We start from the raw sequence: 20,007 nt of genomic DNA, 5'->3' as shown, positions 1-20,007 counted from the left end.
TGTGGTAGAACTTGGCCACTGGTACTGATGTCAGCTGAATATTGGGCTTTTCCGTAACTATATATATAAAAGAATTAAAAAAGAACTTAGCATACTAAAATATATTTTGTGTAAGGAAGTTGAAAAAATGTTTTCAGATCTTGACTCTATAGAGGTACTTATACCTATTTGTGATTTTGGATTCTCTGTGATAAGACGGTGGTGATGATGATGATACAGTGGGAAAAAGAAGAAACCCTATGATAAAGCTTTATGTTAAGTAATCTTTCTCTAGAAATTATTAAATGATTGCCTCATTCTTTTTTCTGTTTTAAGATCTTTTTACATTAGGTTTCCTTAAGTTACAAGGTCTTTTACAGTTAATTTACACAAGGTTTGGAGATTAACATAATTTTTTCTTTCAACCAAAATTAGTTTCTTTTTGCTTTGTTTCCTACAGAGTATATTGCACTTTATTCATATTCAAGTGTGGAACCTGGAGACCTGACTTTCACTGAAGGTGAAGAAATATTGGTGACCCAGAAAGATGGAGAGTGGTGGACAGGAAGCATTGGAGATAGAACTGGAATTTTTCCATCAAATTATGTCAAAGCAAAAGATCAAGAGGTAGAGTTATTTTGGTATAGAAACAAAATGATTCCATTCTTGCATATCGAGATTCATACTTAAAGATTTTCTTTCTTTATTTGGCAGAGAGAGAGAGAGCACAAGTAGGCAGAGCAGCAGGCAGAGGGAGAGGGAGAAGCAGGCTCTCCGCTGAGCAGGAAGCCCAACGCAGGGCTCGATCCCAGGATCTGAGCAGAAGGCAGACGCTCAACGGACTGAGCCACCCAGGCGCCCCATCAAGATTCATAGTTAAAACAGAGACTCATGTATATACAGTTTTGTTCAGGCTTTGGTTATAAGGAAACCACTGAAGGTGGCACCAATAAAATAGAGATTATAGGGATCCTGTTAGATAAGAGGGACAGGATTTCATGAAATTTCTAAGACGAGGAGCCATAGGTAGGTCTGGGCCTCATGGTAACTGAAGCTAGGAAATAGTCCCAGATCCAAGGGATCACCTTGAAGGAGTCTATAAAACTTTACGGCTTTGACATTAATGTGACTCACCCTACGCTCTGAGTTCCTGCTTCTTTTCATCCTACCACTAGTGTACAGTGCAGCGGTTCTCAAACTTTTTGGTTTCAGGAACTTTTTACATTCTTAAAAATTATTGGGGATTCTAGGGGCACCTGGGTGGCTCAGTCAGTTGAGCAACCAGCTCTTGATTTCATCTCAAGTTATGATCTCAGCAGGGTCTTGAGATCGAGCCCTGCATCATCGGGCTCTGAGCTCAGCGGGGAGTCTGCTTGAGATTCTTTCCCCTCTCCTCCCCTGCCACTCACACTCTCTCTCTCTCTCTAAAATAAATAAATAATTCTTTTTAAAAAATTATTGGGAACTCTAAAGAGTTTTTTAAAATATATGGATTGGGGATGCCTGGGTGGCTCAGTTGGTTAAGCGTCTGCCTTCAGCTGAGGTCATGATCCCAGGGTCCCGGGATCGAGCCAGTGTTGGGCTTCCTGCTCAGCGGAGAGCCTGCTTCTCTCTCTACTGTTCCCCCTGCTTGTGCTCTCTCGCTCTCTCTGTCAAATAAATAAATAAATAATCTTTTTAAAAAAAAAGTTTTATTAATATCACCACAGATCTCATAGGAAAATCTTCAAATACTTTGAAACTGTCGAGTTTATGGTGGTAGATACAAGTTTTCCAAAATTTCAATTTTCTCTTGAAATCTTGAATTTGATCATTGGCAACAAGTCCTGTCAGCTGTATTCCTTGATGTGACAGGCATACTTTATCTTTGAGAAAATGTCTGCCAAATCCCGAGTCTGAAGAGTTTGTCTTTCAGTTGTTCTTTCAAGTAAAAATGTTCCCTGAAGAACCCAGTTTAGCTCACAGTTTAATCACACAAGTGCTTCTCTTTGAGATAGCCATCTTGCTATTTCGGTATGCAGCAGAAACGCTGTAGGCTTGCTTCCATTTAATCACACAGAACTTTTTAAAAGATCATATTTCATTAAGATTTCATAACATTTTTACTGCTTGATCAAGGACATTCTTAAGTGAAACTGGTTCTGTTTGTTCTGTGAGTATGTGGTTGTGGAGAATACTGTGACCGCTAGTATAATTTGGCACCACTGTCATGATTCATGCTAAGGCATCAGCAATTTTACCCATCAGTGTAAATGTCAACACAGTGAAAGAGGCAAATAATGTCTTAATACTGTTAATGAAAAGGGTCTTTATCTTCTGGACCCCTAAAAGGGGCTCAAGGGTTGTCTCCAGGGATCCACAAACCACATGGTAAGAACCATCTAGGTTGACTTCTGGCTCCAACACTTAGAGGCCTTGGACAAGTTATTTCACCTTTCTGTACCTCAGTTTCCTTCTCTGTAACATGGAGATAATCATAATACTTAATAGTGTTACTGTGAGAATTAAGTGACTATATGTAAAATTCATACGCTGTAACACACATCTGTTACACAAATAGTAGTTACTAAATACTGCTTGTGTAAGTACTCAAAAAACGTTAGCCCTTGACTAGCATCAGTTCAGCTTCATTAGAGCTGTGTTCACTCACAGAAAATAATGTTCTGTTCCTTCCCTTTACTTGTTCAAATTCCTGAAATGAAGAAAGGTGGTTGGCCCAACTATCCTGTAAAGTCAGACTGAGGTTATAGTTGCTACCCAGGGCATGGATTTTTTTGTTCTTAGGTTCAGGGGGAATATGCAAAAAAATTAAAAACATTGTCTCCTAGGCAACAGGAGTAAAACTCACATATGCCTTAAGATATGTTGTATGTGGTGGGCATTGATGCTAACCTGATAAATGAGAGGTATCTGGTCACGTTTGATAGTCAGGAAAGATGCATTAAATAAGCTTTTCTTGTTGAATCAATGGATGCCAACATCAACCACTTGTATATAATGTCTGTTAGTAGACCAGATCTCCCCATAATTAGGTGTTGGATTCTTCACGTACTTGGTCAATATAAGGCTAATTGTTATTTTGATCTTCATTCAAAGAAACAATCCTGGGAATTAGAAATCTCTAATTCCTAATAACCTTTGTACTCTTACATCTGGATTATTAGAAAATAATAAAACAGCATGTCTTTTCCTTGCAGAGTTTTGGGAGTGCTAGCAAATCTGGAACATCAAACAAGAAACCTGGTATGTATAATAATGAAGTTGAAAAATTACTACAGTGTTTAATAGTCTTGAATTCATAGTTTCTTGTCTGTCTGCTTTTCAGAGATTGCTCAAGTAACTTCAGCATATGTGGCTTCTGGTTCTGAACAACTAAGTCTTGCACCAGGACAGTTAATATTAATCCTAAAGAAGAATTCAAGCGGGTGGTGGCAAGGGGAATTACAGGTAATAACTTTGAAATAACAATTATCGTTTTCATCATAAAAGTAATGCATGCTCATTAAATAAAATTAACAAAAATTTTAGATCACCTAATACCACTTAGAGGTAATCAATATTAACATTTTAATGTATTATGTTTCCCTCTAGTCTTTTCCCTGTTTGTTTTTAGGACAGTTGAACTGATATTATAAGTAACAATATGAAGAATAATTTTCTCTACAGACGTAATTGTATTCCAGTAATACCTGCTTTAATAAACCACAGGTCACCTTCTTAAAGGAAAGCATAGCATCACCTTTGCCTGGGATAACCCCAGGCTTGCAGTATAGCCTCTATCCAGGAAAAGAAACATGATCCAGACTGTGTACTGAGAAAATGCTACTTGTTGGACTTTCCCCACCATAGTTTTACGTTTTTGAAACAGCAGTGCAAGGAAAGGAAATGAAGGCATAAATGAACCTAGTTTTTTCCTAAAATGTCAACAGAGACAGTTATTGCTTATGTTTTGATACAGAAAAAGAGTTCTTTTCTCCTAAAAGTTCCTTACTAGAAAAACTAAAAAGCATTTTAAGATTAAAAGATGATGAGAGGTATAATAGCTACATTTTTATGTACGATTGATATATGATTATAATATGGAGGATAAACACAGCTTCATTCTTGCAAATCAGCCTTCTACAATTCCTAAAGAGCAGTGGAGGTTCAAAATAAAGTATCTTGAATAACCCCCTGAAATCCCACCTTCCTGATTTGCTTTGAAGATTGACCCAACTAAATGGGAAACATGGCTCTACACAAATTGTATTTGTGATCTCTGTATTAATATTCACAAAGCCCCAAGAGATGTTCATTGTGCACTGTACCATTTTAAGTGTTGACTTGAACTTACTAGGAGAATTCTAGAAGAGTCTTTTGAGTTTATAAATATTATTTGTGTGAAATATGCAGAGAACTCTGAACCCTGAAGGCCTCCTAGTAGACTTCTACAGTAGCAGCACTTTGATTTGCATATTGAGTCTTCCAGTTGTCTGATACTGACCTGGAAGGCCAGTGCAGAATTCAGCAGTCCCCAAGACCACCCTAACGTCTGACACCAGTTGTAGGTTTGGAGGTCCCCAAGACCACCCTCAAGTTCAGTAATTAACTAGAAAGACTCACAAGACACTGAAACTGTTCTTCTCATAGTTACAGTTTATTACAGCAAAATAATTTAGATTAAAATTAGCCAAGAGAAGAGATGTATGGGGCTGATGTCAAGACAGTTCCAAAAACAGAGCTTTCGTTGTCCTCTTACAGTGGAGTCATGGATAGCACTAACTCCTGGCAACAACACATACCAAGTATTGCCAAGCAAAGAAGCTCATTCGAGCCTTGGTGTCCAGAGTTTTTACTGGGGCTCCCATCACACAGACATGGTTCTGCCCATATGGCTAAACTCAGTCTCCAGTCCCTCTGGAGGTTGAGTTCATATATGTGACCCAGAGCATCCACTGTAAGTCACATTGTTAGACTGTCTGGCATGGTCAAGGTCCCCAGAGAAAATAAGACACTGAGCAGTCAGGACATACACAGGTTTAGAGATTACCTCCCAGGAGCCAAAGGTAGAGTCCAGACCTCTTTGGGGACAGGGCTAAATTCTTTACTACACAACTTTTTAAAAAAAACTTATGTGTCAATAATTGTTTTTAGTCTCATCTTCCATATCCTTTTTGCTGATTTTACAGGCCAGAGGAAAAAAGCGGCAGAAAGGATGGTTTCCTGCCAGCCACGTTAAACTTTTGGGTCCAAGCAGTGAAAGAACTACACCTGCCTTTCATCCTGGTAAGGCTGTGGGTTAGCTTGCATTGCAGCTTCCAGAAGTTTTGTTGAAACTCAGCAACTTCTTAGATTAGCATACGCTTTGAAAAATATTAAAAATTGTTTCTTTTTATAACTCTGCCTAAAAGCAATTTTACAATGAGAACTTCCTTTCTAAAAAGTTTTGTGTAGAAACAGCCAACTGTTCAGTGATACAAGTTTGAACCACTTCATTGCTTCAAACTTTTCAAAGCAGAATTGCTCTGCTCTCATACTTAAAAATGCAATAGTTCATGTGGATTAACTGTAGCTGGGAGATTCTTGTTTTGTAAAGTAAGGAATGCAGGAGGGAGGGTGAGAGAGAACAGCTCAAGGGAAATTTTAACCTAATGTTAACACTTAATGTTAGAGTAATTTAAATCTGAGGGCAGTTTTAACATGGGACCTTTGTAGGAATAATTAATTATTTTGTTCTTTTTCTGGTAGTGTGTCAGGTGATTGCCATGTATGACTATGGGGCAAATAACGAGGATGAGCTGAATTTCTCCAAGGGACAGCTTATCAATGTTTTGAACAAAGATGATCCTGACTGGTGGCAAGGAGAAATCAACGGGGTGACTGGTCTCTTTCCTTCAAACTATGTTAAGATGACAACAGACTCCGATCCAAGTCAACAGTGTGAGTAATATCAAACTGCCTCTCAGCTAGTGCCAAAGCTTTCATATGCAGCACTGCACTCATTCTGTCCCAGAGCATTATCTTAAACTCAGCACTCTTAGCAAGTATATATTAGTGATGAAAGCAATAAATTGCAAAAGGAAATTTTTCACAAAATCAAAAGTTATACTGCTTTAAATACTTTTTTTCTTAGCTTTAGACCTTACTATTAGACTTTATCTGAAAAAATGTGTAACTCTTTTACAGGTTCTTGGGTATAAGAGCAGTCTATACTTCAACTTCCCTTTACCGCCATCCTTTTTGACCTCTAATGATCTTTTTCTGCTTAATAAAGAGCAGCCAGTAATTACCATATTCACCTACTCAAATTACCCTTTGAGAGTACAGGTGCTATTAATTTTGCAACCTTCTCATTTAATATCCACATATTTACACATCATCCAGGTTAGCAGAAAATTAAAAACCCGTTTAAACTGTTTGCAAAACTCTATTAGGTGATTTTTTTAAGATACCTAATGCCATAAGAGATACGTGAATCAAGATCTATTTCACTATTTTTAGAACAAGGATCCAGATCTCAGTGTGACATATGGTATTATATAAAGTTATCTCTTAGTAGTTACCTAGCCTTTCTTATATTTGACAATAAACATGCATTTACAATAGTTAGAGAACAAACAGTACTTGGAAATACTTTTTACTTTTATAAAATGTCACTTTTCCCCACCCATTTGCTTTTGTTTTTGTTTTCTTTTATACAAAATACATCATGATTCATCATGATTTATATTTTTATCATTGTGAAATTATCTAAAATATTTAGCCTTTCATTTTAGTTTAGTTTCTGAGAACATATAAATGTAACCCAGTCAAGCTGAGATATGCTTATGATTCAGTGCAAGTATTATGAATTTATACTAGATCTGTCATTTTGAAGTATTAGTGCATTATTTTCACTGTAGAGCTTGTAGCTCTAAAGATAGTTCTGATCCTGGGAGAAGGCTTTCCTTTAGATAAAGCAACTAAATGTCCCAATTTGGATGTGGGAGGAGTTGAGTTTTTTATGGTTTGAACATTCCCTAAAAATGTGGGCTACCTAGATGACCGTTTTGAAGCTCCGCTAATGGTTGGCAGCTTCCAGAGCTTGCCCGTTTATCTAATTAATTAGACATACCCAGGGGACCTTCCCTGGCCCTGAGAGGGGAAGATACTTCTCAGACCTCTGGGGTCTGGAAGCTCTTTGGCTAGTGAACCTTGGAGGCACCCAGTACAGGAGTACATTTGGCTTTTCTAGTGCCCAGGATGTGAGGGAACGGGTTTCCAAGTGCATTGTTGTTGTTGTTATTTATCTTGTTTTCCAGTGGAGGAATACTTTTTTCCAATTAAGTCTTATATAATAAGGAATATAAAGAACAGATAAAAGCTGTTCTAAAGGAAGAACAGCCGGGAATATATGCATCTGTGAAAACTAGTTAAATTTTAGATTACCATTGGTGTTTCTTGGGCCCTTACAGTTATTATTTTCATTTTATTATGTAATTAGGATGTTTTGAGAATTTTAATAATTCAGATTAGTTGATGTTGCATGTTATTAGTCAAATTTTTTCTCACCCACTTAATTTGCTTTATGTTCATTTTATTCCTCATTTTTCTTTTTATAGGACCCAATGTTGTCTTCCAGTGTGAAAGCACCCCAGAGACCCACTATCCAAGTTTGACTCTAGCGTGGAGGCAGGGCAGGCAGCCCTGATCAAATATCTCCTACACAATTCATTAACTTCGTTTGAATGTTAGAGCCACTTGTGATTATTTCTTTGTGTTTCTAATTTACAGTTAAAATTTATTTGTAACAAGTTAAAGGATAGTGGGTCTTTGTGTGGCTTTCCCTGCTGTTCACTCTGGCATCCTTTAGCATTTTTCTTCTTTTTTAATTTGGTAATTGTGGGTCATTAGCATGCATATTGAGTTTGCCCTTACATGGTGGGAGTTCAAACACACAAAGACCCACTATTTGCACAAACTATTCTCACTGGTTTGGAATGGGCTGCCATGCTTTTCTAATGTTACTGCAACATGTATATTCATTACAATTCAGATAAAACTTGCTTATGTTTTGCTCTTACGTTTGATCTAATCCTAATCACAGTGAGCTCTTAACTGGTTCAGTATGTGATTTGCTCCCAAATATGCACTGTTTACTCTGTTACTTTCTAATATGCCACCATGAGTACCAATATTTAAATTCGTTTAAAGGCCAAGAACTGGAAATAACCTTTTCTCTATTTTCTGTGTATTTCCGGGTGGGAGCAATAACACTTCTGGGAAGCTTTTCTCAGAAAAGAGGAAAGCAGCCCCCCCCCAGCAGGATGTGCAGAGCGGGCTATGTCTCCTCTCTCTCAGCCGCCCACGAACGGGCACTGTACTGTGGGGGTTCCCGTAGGGTCCATGAGCTCTGGGCTAATGAAGATCCTGCACCATATGCTATAGCGGTTAGTTGTTACTTCTTTACTGGTGACCTAAAAATGGATTCTTTTTGAGGAATGAAAGGCTCCCATCATTGGTGGTGAGATAGGAAACCTTCCCTAGCTTAGCGTTTAGATCTAGAATACATTCTAAAGTCAAAATTCATGATACCTATTTTAATTAGGTGACTACCTGTCCCAGGTCATAAAATAACACACGTTGATGTTCTTCTTAATGTATTGAGTAAAAATCATAAGGAATCCTTGAAGAGTTTAAAAGCCCCTGAAGCAGGCATACAGACTCTGCTCAGTCAGGAATGAATTCGAGTGGAGGAAAGATGTGTGAGAGCGGGCATTCTTCTATGTCCATGAAGCTGCTCTGAGGCTAGAAGACTGATTTTACCATCCAGAATTCTCTGGCTAATATCTTGTCTTCAGACGCATTGCCTACTTTGGCATAGGATTTTACTCCTTTTCTTTGAATGGAAAACACTTTAAAGATAATAAACATTATTATAATAAGTAAATGATGTGAGAGTACCTAGCTGAAACAAAAAGGAGTTTTAGTAGGCAGTATTAAACTATATTTGAAAATCAATGACAAGTTTATGCAATTTAAAATGTTTACAAACTGCAGTGCAATCTACTGTTTATGAATGTCAGAGTATTATCAGGAAAAGTATACAATCACAGAGTCTTATTTCCTCACAGAGTTCTTTAAGAAGAGTGAAATATGTTTTTATATCTCTGAGTTTCAGTTAGAGGCATATTTTGTGCAATATTTATGTTAATGTGCCTATACATTGTGAATGAATAATTTCAGTCATTGCCTAAATCATAACTTTTCTTGAGAAAGAATCAACAGTTTAGGTAGAACTTTACATAAAGTTCAGATGTCTGTGTTTCAAAACGCTTAACATTATTGGGATGTATGATGATGTATATGTGTGCTCCTTGGGGCAGGGGTTTCTAGTTATTAGACCACCTCAATTTTTAGCATTTGGCATCATCATGGTACTTTTATAAAATACGACATTAATAGGAAAGCAATAATAACACTTTACATATGGGGTAACAGATTTGCCTGCAGTCACTAAAGGAGACAGTGCAAAGACTGAGTCCTTGTGGATTCAACTGATCTTCCAAATTGTACGGATTACTTGGTCTTGCCTTTTATTTTCTGAACTTTCGGCTTTTGCACTCTTTGGGTTCAGATTAAGGACAGTTACTTTAAATCCATTTTAAACCCTGAGAGTAGAAATCAGACCACTGTTAATTAACCACACAATTTGATATAACATTTTCTCTATAATTTTGAATTGGGGCTTATCTAATACACTGATAAATTATTTCAAGGGCATTTTTATAGTTCAAATTGCTTCATTGTAACCCTGATAAATAAAAGTTATCAAGAATGACATTCAGGTAGAGCTTAGCATCTGTAACCAATATGAAAAATAATACATTCATCAGGTACCCATGGACTAAAAGCAAATCACATAATGGCATACTTAAGCTGGATGTTGGTCTGGAAGATAAGTTTACTGTATTTCCTGAAATACCACTCTTTGTGTAGGTATTTTGCCATATATTTGAGAGAAAGCTAAAAGTAAAGGACTTTGAATGACATGTAAGAGTAACCTAAATCCTTCTGAGAAGTGCATGCAGTCAGTCCTTCACAGTATCTCCCGTTCAGCCATGTTGTTTGATCTCTTCCTCATTCAGGATGAGAGGCGGCCTTCAGTTGGCTTAGAAAGCAACATTAGAAGGAAAGGGTTTATCAGGAACACAGAATTTTTTTTAAATGGGAATAAATCTGAACCCCGTAGGAAGAATCCAAATACCTGTTTGTTTTAAAAAAAAAAAAAAACAAAAAAACCTGTTTAAAGATTGTAGTATGTGATAATCATTTTTAAAGTATGTGATTAAACCTGATAGGTTTTCCAGCGATGAAAAAATCTGTTCTAAAACCAAAGCTGATTTTTTAGCAAATTTGAATATTTAAATCAATCCCACCCATTATATAGTTAGTTTCCTCTAAAACTTTATCTTAAGGAGTCATTTAAAAATAATACCACTATTAAAAAATGCAACTGCTATTTTATTTTTAAAATACAACATGAATACTGATAGTTTGAAAGTGGGGGAAGGAAAAGTAGAGAAAGAAATGCCAATTCCAGTCCAAAGCTTTATTTGCCAAGTTTTCTTATAATAAATTTTACCAAGTTATAAGTTCTTGTGAATAGAATCTGTAATGGAAATACTGAGAGACTTTGCCTAAAGTGGCATTATTGGATGCTGCTGTGATGCTGCTGTAATAAGTTATTGTCGCGAAGTGCTGTTTTTGCCTTAAATTTTTATTGTGTGTGTCTTACAACTATAGTATTAAAGGTATTGAGATTGTGCAGATGCTAGGCACGCTTGGCATGAGGTCATCTGTTTTTATTTTTACCAAATTGTAATATAACTATGCAAGTGTGTTTATTAAAAGGACACAAACTACATTACTTGTATTGTGTATTTCTTTTGAAGCACCCTTTGAAATGTATTTTTAATTATATGTAGTCGTGATTGAATTTCTTTGGAATTTCTCTTTTTCCTTAACATAGTCTGTGGGTATAGGCCAGTGAATTGTTTTATATCACAAAAGGCAAAAGAAATTTTTAAATGGTCAAGATCGGGGCGCCTGGGTGGCTCAGTCGTTAAGCATCTGCCTTCGGCTCAGGTCATGATCCCAGGGTCCTGGGATCGAGCCCCGCGTCGGGCTCCCTGCTCAGTGGGAAGCCTGCTTCTCCCTCTCCCACTGCCCCTGCTGTGTTTCCTCTCTCACTGTGTCTGTCAAATAAATAAAATCTTTAAAAAAAAAAAAAAGGTCAATATCGAGGTAATTGGATCCAAGATAATCATATGTATCTCAAAAGCAAAAGAAATTTTGAAAGCAAAAGAAATTTTTATTTGAAAGTAAAAGAAAATATAATCTAGGATAATAGACTACTATGTTATTTACAGTTTTTACTCCAACTTTTTTCTAAAAAGAGTGGCGGGAACTTACAAGTTGATACTCATTGCAAATGCAAGATAAAACATTCTTAGTACAAAACAAGAGTCTATATAAAAGAAACTGCAGTGAATGCTTGGAGGCACCGGACTTAAGTAGAGGTTTACACTTAAGTAATCAAGTTGGTGGTTTCACCTTGAGTGAAAAAATATGGATCAAACTCCAACCCATCTGTGAATGTCTGGCATAAACAACCTCTTTCCAGAAAACCTTTCCTCATCTCTGGAATTGAGCATTTGCATAAGGCCAAGCAGGGGACTAACTGCTGAGAATGTGAAAATGAGTGTCAGCTAGTCCTGGGCTCAGGTAGCACATTGCTCTGTGAGGGGGTCAGGTGCATAGGCAGATAATTCCTAGAACAGCATGCTAACAGTAAGCACAGTGGTAGACATTCACTGGGCACCAAGAAAGTACAGAGGAGGAATACCTCATTCACTGTAGATTGGTGAGTTAGAGCAGACTTCCTGGAGGAGGCAACTGCGAGATCGATAAGATAAATAGTAAGCCAGATGGGGGGGTGGGATGGTGAAGAGTACGATAAAGACAAGAACGGTGGAGGTGTGGGAGGGGGCAGTGATTTTATAAGCAGTTCATTATGGCTGGAGTGGAAGTGCAAAGCCAAAAACAGTGAAAGTTGGGGCTTGAGAGGCAGACCAAAGGCTGAATCAGAGATTCTCTAGCTTGAATGAGATGCCTTAGGATCACCTGGGATGCCTGGGTCCTCATTTAAATGGTCTAAAGCAAGGTCTGCATGTGGGGATTTTTCAGAGCTCCTCAGATGATTCTGCTATGAAGCCAAGGTGGGGGGAAAGTGATGAAACAGAGCTAAGAACTGTTTCTGAAGGAACATCGGCAGGAGTTGGGAATGGATGGGATGTGTGGGCAGGTTTGTATCCCGGTGACAGATAGAATAGTGGTGCCACCAGCGACAGTAAGGAATCAGAGTTAGGGGAAGAAGAGTTTGGTTTTGACTACAAAGCACCAGTGGGACACCCGGGTAGGCCGGTCCAGCAGGTGGTCAGAGGACTGAGCCGCACGGCAGCAGGACATCGGCCGGTGGGATGAATGCAGGTTGATGGCGTTGAGCCCATGAAAGTAGATGAGCTGATCACCTGAGGGTGTCAGCAGTTACGGGTGAGACCTCGAAGGGCACCCGCGGAGGCAGGAAACAGGTTCTAGCAGAATAAGGAAGCGCTGGTTCATTGCTCATACCAGTAAAAGGAAAAGAAGGAAAGTGCCCTTCATTGAGCACTTATTAATCTAGGTACTTTTCTGAAGTCCCAAGTGCTTTTAAAACCTCATTATAATTTTCTTTTTACAGATACGGAAGTTAAAGCAAAAGCTAAATAACTTGTCCAAGGTTACACAGCCAGTAAGCGGTAGAGCTGAGCTCAAAGCCACATGGCTTGGCTCCAGAGCCACGCTCTGACCGTCCACGCCGGCGTGCGGACAGCGCCACCCCTTCTAGAGCAGTGAGACTTCCGCAGTACAGCCTTCCCTGGAACCACGGGAAGGAAAGAGGAGAAATCAGAGGCGGCACAGTGTTTGCTCTTTGTAGAAAGTACACAACAGAGAAGAAGCCAGGAGACAAAGACTGGATATGACAAACAAGGACAGGGATCTTTAAGAATAGTGTCTGGAAGGATAAAGTTGAACATAATCACTTCTTTTGGTAACAGCTTTATTGAGATATAAATCATACACCATACAGTTTACCTAGTTAAAGTGTACAATTGAATGGTTTTTAGTATATCCAGTGTTGGGTGACTGTCACCACAGATGGCTAATTCCAGAACATTTTCATCACCCCCAAAAGAAGCCCTGTATCCTTCAACTGTTACCTTCCTACCTTCCTGTACAACCCCCACCTCCAGCCGTAGGCAGCCACTATTTAGCTACTTTCTGTCTCCATATGTTTGCCTATTCTGGACATATTATATACATGGAGTCATAAAATGTGTGAGTTTTGTGATTGGCTTATTTTACTCAGCATAATATCTTCAAGGTACATCCACACTGTAGTATGCCTCTGTACTTCGTTCCTTTTTATGACTAAGTCGTAGTCCACTGTATGGGTACACCACATTTTGCTTATCCATTCTTTAGTTGATGGACATTTGGGTTGTTTCTGCCTTTTGGCTATTATGAACAATGCTGCTACGAATATTTATGTACAAGTTTTTGTGTGGACATACATCTTCATTTCTCTTGAATATACACCTAAGTAGGAATGGAATTACTACATCAAATGGCAATTCTATGTTTAACTTTTTTTTTTTTTTTTTTACAATTTTATTTATTTGAGAGAGACCAAGAAAGAGCATGAATGGTGGGGAGGAGCAGAGGGAGAGGGAGAAGTAGGCTCCCTGCTAAGTGGGGAGCCCGATGCGGGGCTTGAGCCCAGGACCCCGAGATTATGACCTGAGCCAAAGGCAGACACTTAACCAACTGAGCCACCCCGGCACACCTCTGTGTTTAACTTTTTGAGGAACTGCCAGACTGTTTTCCAAAGTAGCTACACCATTTTATATTCCCACCAGCAGGGCACAAAATTTCTCTTTCTTCATATCCTCACCAACACTTGTTATTATCTGACTTCTTATTGTAGCCATCCCTCTGGGTGTGAAGAGACATCTCATTGTGGTTTTGATCTACATCTCCTCGATGACTAATAATGTTGAGCATCTTTTCATGTGCTTGTTGGCCATTTGCATATCTTCTTTAGAGAGATGTGTATTTAAATCCTTTGCCTATTGTTTGAGTAGTTTGTCTTCATAATCACGTTTTAAACTTTGTTTTAAACAGTAACAAGTTCTGAAATGAGAGAGATGTCTTAATGCTGTTGTCAAAAGGCAAAAATACTTAGGAGTATTTTTGTGATAAATAGTGATAAATCAAAAAAATAGTGATAAAATCAAAGAGAGTGCTAGAACGAATGTGGCGGGGAGTATAGTGGGAGGTTTGCTTTGAATCCTGGCTCTCCCCGCTCACTTCCTGAGACAGCCGCACCTGTATAGTGAGGTTGAGAATACCTACCCTGCAGATGGGACTTCAGTGTCTAACACACAGATACTAGAAATAATAGCTAACATTTACTAAGCGTTTGCTTTGTTCTAAGCAATGGACTGAGTACTTCGGGTACATGTCTGGGTTAGTCACGCGATTCCCAGTCTGACTCCAAGTCAGAAATATGTGGAACAGTCCGTACGAGATTAGCTTTTAGACACAGCTACTCATTGCATCTGTGACAGAGAAGGTCATGTAGGTACCAGTCGTCACTTAGACACAAAAATGAGCTAAATGAGTGAGAACTCTGTTGGCATTTCCAGAAAAGTGCCCCTTTTTTCCTCTAGAATTCAGTCCGGCAAGCATCAGACCAGGTCACGTTTGTACACACTGTCGTGCGTGGCTTGCCTCAAGGAAGATGGCTGTGTAAGCGCCATTTAGAATGGCCTGGCATTTCAAAGTGTAAGACTTGAACCAACAGGCCTAGATGTAGGGATTTCATAGCTCTAAATTCTGCACTGTCTTAGCCACCAAACTTCAGACTTGCCATATATTTACACAGCAGGGGTCAGAGTGGGATCCGTTGTTCAGAGGGTTGATGAGAGGTTGTAAATCATCATACGCATGTTGGTAACAGTTATTCTTATGTTCAGATTAAAGGCTATATGTTGGGCAAACACACAAAGACTAGAGTTGCATGACACCTCTTCATAATGTTCTGTGTCTGCATAGCATGTCACGTCCCTCAGTTGGGTCCATGAGAGAACTCTAGCAGTCTAGAAGGTGTCACGAGGGTCAGCCTGAACGAACCTCCTTCCGAGGCTCAGCCTCAGAGGCACCTCTGTCTACCATTGGGAGGTCTTTGCTTTCTTTTAGGCTTATGTAGATTCATCACTGTAGATTCAAAAGTAAAAATAAAACCAATAAAATGTTTCTTTGTCAACTTGCATTTATCAGCAGACTTGCTTTGGGAAGTTCCGGAATACTTCTGTTTACTGATAACCAAATATTTTGCTTTCTGATGGTCTGCAATATTAGAATACAATATTAACTCCTCTTTTTGTGCTTAAACAACCTAACTCCTGGTGACAAAGAATTGACAGGCATAAAGAAGACATAGAGTTTAACAGTTTGTTCAACAATTGTATAAATTTCCAGAAACAAAATCACAAAGATCTGTGGCTACATAATGGGAGCATACTACCTGGTACACAGTTTGTATTCAGTAATAGTTGCTAAGTGGATAAACTGCTATTCTTTTACAAAACAAGATCTGCAGTAATTATCTGGTGCCCTGACAGAACTTCTGTATTAAAGGCAGTCTTCAGGGGCGCCTGGCTGGCTTAGTCAGTTGAGCACCCGACTCTTGATTTCGGCTCAGGTCATGATCTCAGGGTCGTGGGATTAAGCCCCATGTTGGGCTCCGTGCTCTGCCCAGAGTCTGCTTCTCCCTCTCCCTCTGCTCCCCCTCCCGCTCATGCTCTCTCTCTCTCAAATAAATAAATAAAATCATTTTTTTAAAAGGCAGCCATCAGAAAATGCACACTGTTTAGTCATCTGGATTTACTGTTAAAAATTGTCTTTTCACTGAGCTTCTACACAGACTGAAAACCATTATGTGATACTCTGGCTGCTTGTTTGGGCACAGAGAATAGCGTTGTTCAGTGGCATTGCTCTTCTCACAATGGGCAAGGACTTTTCTGGGACTTTATGACATAATCCGAACAAGCTCTCTTTGTGTCAGTCATCACAAACCGTCTTTTGTCCTTCACCTTTTGGAGTCTTCACAGAGCTCCCTCCTCTGCTTTCTTAGACGTCTCTCTTTTGCTTCTTGCTCTCACATGCGTTTATTCTGCAGCTGCTACTGACTCTGTGAGACACAGTTTACAGAGCTGTCATTCGTTGTGCATAACTCGGCTGTCAGTCTCTGTGTCCTCACGCAAGTTGGGGGGGGGGTGGTTCTTGTGGCCCTGAGGACTTTGACCTGATGGTCGCCATGATCTCTTTTTCTTGCTTTCCCACCCTTCCTGTCTGCCAGAAAGAACTTACCAGGAAGTTTTCCTCATTCTCTGTCCACCTGCAGTTAATATCGATGTACCATCTCCTGCAGTTCAGAGCTTATCTTCATATCACAGTCTACAAATACTTGTTGAAGACCTACTATGTGTCAGACACTGGGGATATAGCAGATTATAACATAGACAAAAAAAAAAATCCTCCCCTCTTGGAGCTGACAGTTAAGTAGGGCAAGACAGAAAACAAACAAAATGAATAAATATGTCGTGTCTTAGAAAATTAAAGCAGGTTAGGGAAAGGGAGGGATAGGTTGGTGGGGGAGTGTGGATCCAGACGGATTTCAGTTTTAAACTGGCTTCTCAGATAAAGCCTCTCTAAAGTGGTGCCATGTGAACAAAGACTTAAAGGACAGGAGGGATATCTGGAGGGAGCCATGTAAATATCTGGAAGATCATTCTGGGCAGAGGGAAGAGCACATGCCAGGGCCTCAATCAGGAGCATGACTGTAATGCTTAAGGAACAGTATGGAGGCCAGTGTGGCTGGAACAGAGGGAGAAGCAAGAGGAAGAAGTGAGGACAGAGCATTAACTGGGGAAATGGGGGAGACTGTTTAAGTTCTTGGAAGCTGTTTGTAAGAACCTTAGCTTTTGCTGGGAGTGACAAGAACCCATCAAAGGGTTTTAATCAAAGGAAGGATATGATCTGATATGCTTTAACAGGATAGCTCTGGCTTGCTAGATGAAAGCAGGGTTAGGACAGGGAAGGGCTCAGAAGCAAACAGGGCTCAGAAGCAAGCACATTAAGAGGCTAGTTCAGTAATCCAGGTGAACAGTGGTAGTGGCCCGATCAGTATGATCCGAGTGGACATAGAAGTGGTGAGACTATGGGTATATTCTGAAGACAGAGCCAACAGGTGGATTGAATGTGGGATGCGAGAAGGAAAGTATCAAGGATGTCCCTAAAGATCTTGGCCTAAGCAACCAGAGGGATGGAATTGCCATTAAATGAAGGCACATGATGAAGGAGGAGGGGCAGGGAAGATGATTAGGAGTTTGGTTTTGGATATTACCATCACTTACCTTTAAGACGGATAATTGGAGATACTGGGTAGGCAGTAGAACATGGTGAGGTCCAGAGGATATATTCAGGCTGGTGTATACGTTTGGGAGTGTGTCGGTGCATAGATGATCCTTAAAGCTACGAGACTCAGTGGGACCAGCAAGGCTGTATGTGGAGAAGAGTTACAAGGCTGAGCCTTTGGGTTCCAACGTTAAGTCTTTGGGTTGAGGAGGAGCTAGGAAAGGAGAGGAGGGGACTGGCCAGAGAGGTAGGGGGACCTGAGGCAAGGTGTGACCTAGAAGCCAAGTAAAGAAGAATTTTAAGGAAGAGCAGTGATCCTAGTGATAGGTCAAGCAAATTGAGATACCTTTTGCTAAAGGAGGAAGCTACGTGGAGCTTTTAGGAACCTCTTCTTTAAATACAACATTTAGGGGCGCCTGGGTGGCTCAGTTGTTAAGCATCTGCCTTCGGCTCAGGTCATGATCCCAGGGTCCTGGGATTGAGCCCCGCATCAGGCTTCCTGCTCAACCAGGAGCCTGCTTCTCCCTCTCCCGCTCCCGCTCCCACTGCTTGTGTTCCCTCTCTAGCTGTCTCTCTCTCTCTGTCAAATAAATAAATTAAAATACATACATACATACATACATGCATACATACATACATTTGAAAATGATTTTAATGTTTAATTTTTCAGCTATATCCAGGAAATGTTTTTGCACAGTAATATAGACTCTGGCATTTGTTGAAATTAATTCTGTGGGTGCTTGAGAAGAATTTGTATTCCCTTGCATATGTGTTCATTATATTAAGCCTGTTAATATCATTCAAGTCTTTCATATTTACTAATTTTCGTTGAGAAATATTATAATCCACTACTTTGATTATAGATTTTTCAGATTTTTTTTCTTTCTTTCTTTTTTCTTCTCTCCCTCCCTTGCCCCTTCCTTCCTTCCTTCCTTCCTTCCTTCCTTCCTTCCTTCTTTCCTTCCTTCCTTCCTTCCTTCCTTCCTTCCTTCCTTCCTTCCTTCCTTCCTTCCTCTTTCAGAGGTAATTTTGTCAGTTAATTTTACATTTTGATGCTATCCTGTTAGTTGCAAATGAAATCAGCATTATTATATCATCCTAAATATTTATAATGTTTACATAGATCTTTGAAAGCCTCTTTTGTCTGTTGCTAATAAAACCTCCCTAGTTGCTTTTAATATATTGTAAATGTGGAGCTTTGTCCAAACCTTTACTTCTGACATTTCTGTAACATTACATGTTAGGTGTCGTTGTAAACAGCATCTAGCTGAATTTTTTTTTATTTTAATTCCAGTATAATTACTATGCAATGTTATATGAGTTTCAGGCGTACAATATAGTGATTCAACACTTCTGTACAACACCTGGTGCTCATCACAATAAGTATACTCTTAATCCCCATCACTTATTTCTCTTATTCCCACCTACCTCCTCCCTGATAACCACCAGTTCTCTATATTTAAAAGTTTTATATTTAAATTTAAGAGTTTTTTTGTTTCTTTCCTTTTTCATTTGTTTTATTTCCTAAATTCCACATATGAGTAACATCATATGGTATTTGTCTTTTTCTGACTGACTTATTTCACTTAGCATTATACACTCTAGCTCCATCCAGTTGTTGCAAATGGCAAGATTTCATTCATTTTTATGGCTGAGTAATATTGCATTATATATATATATATAATATATATATACACACACACACCCCATCTTCTTAATCCATTCATCTGTGGATGGACACTTGTGCTGCTTCCATAATATGGCTATTGTAAATGCTGCAGTAAACATAGGTGTGCTCTTATCTTTTTAATTAGTGTTTTCATATTCTTGGGGTAAATATCCAGTAATGGAATTACTAAACTGTATGGTAATTCTATCTTTAATTTTTTGAGGAACTCCCATACTGTTTTTTATGGTGGTTATACCAGTTTACATTTCTACCAACAATGTAGGAGGGTTCCTTTTTCTCCACATCCTTGGCAACACTTGTTGTTTCTTATGTTTTTGATTTCAGCCATTCTGACAGGTGTTAGGTGATATGTCATTGCAGTTTTGATTTGTATTTTCTTGATGCCAAGTGATGTTGAGCATCTTTTCATGTGTCTGTTGACCATCTGGATGTCTTCTTTGGAGAAATGTCTGTTCATGTCTTCTGCCTATTTTTAATTGGGTTACTTGGGGTTTTTTGGTGTTGAGTTATATAAGTTCTTTACATATTTTGGATACTAACCCTTTATCAGATATGTCTTTTGCAAATATCTTCTCCCATTCATTAGGTTGTCTTTTTGTTGATTGTTTCTTTTTGTGCAGAAGCTTTTTATTTTTATGTAGTCCCAAGAGTTTATTTTTGCTTTTGTTTCCCTTGCCTCAGGAGACATATCTAGAAAATACTTGCTGTGGGGGCACCTGGGTGGCTCAGTCAGTTAAGCATCTGATTCTTGATTTCAGCTCAGGTCATGATCTCAGGGATCGTGAGATCAAGCCCCA

General features: G+C 39.0%; 1 protein-coding gene across 2 annotated transcripts in view; it reads left to right on the top strand.

The window, feature by feature from the left end:
- Positions 1-20,007, top strand: part of ITSN2 (intersectin 2) — a 140,238-nt gene that overhangs the window by 89,004 nt on the left and 31,227 nt on the right. For both annotated transcript variants that reach the window (XM_021697570.1, XM_044918835.1), the window contains 5 exons: positions 440-606; positions 3,177-3,222; positions 3,305-3,426; positions 5,148-5,244; positions 5,707-5,898. In XM_021697570.1, coding sequence (XP_021553245.1) covers positions 440-606; positions 3,177-3,222; positions 3,305-3,426; positions 5,148-5,244; positions 5,707-5,898 — 624 coding nt within the window. The remainder of the gene's footprint in view (positions 1-439; positions 607-3,176; positions 3,223-3,304; positions 3,427-5,147; positions 5,245-5,706; positions 5,899-20,007) is intronic.

Source organism: Neomonachus schauinslandi, chromosome 10 (genome assembly GCF_002201575.2).
Source record: "Neomonachus schauinslandi chromosome 10, ASM220157v2, whole genome shotgun sequence".
NCBI lineage: Eukaryota > Metazoa > Chordata > Mammalia > Carnivora > Phocidae > Neomonachus > Neomonachus schauinslandi.
The sequence above is the reverse complement of the archived record's forward strand: the minus strand, read 5'-3'. Positions and strand labels throughout refer to the sequence as shown.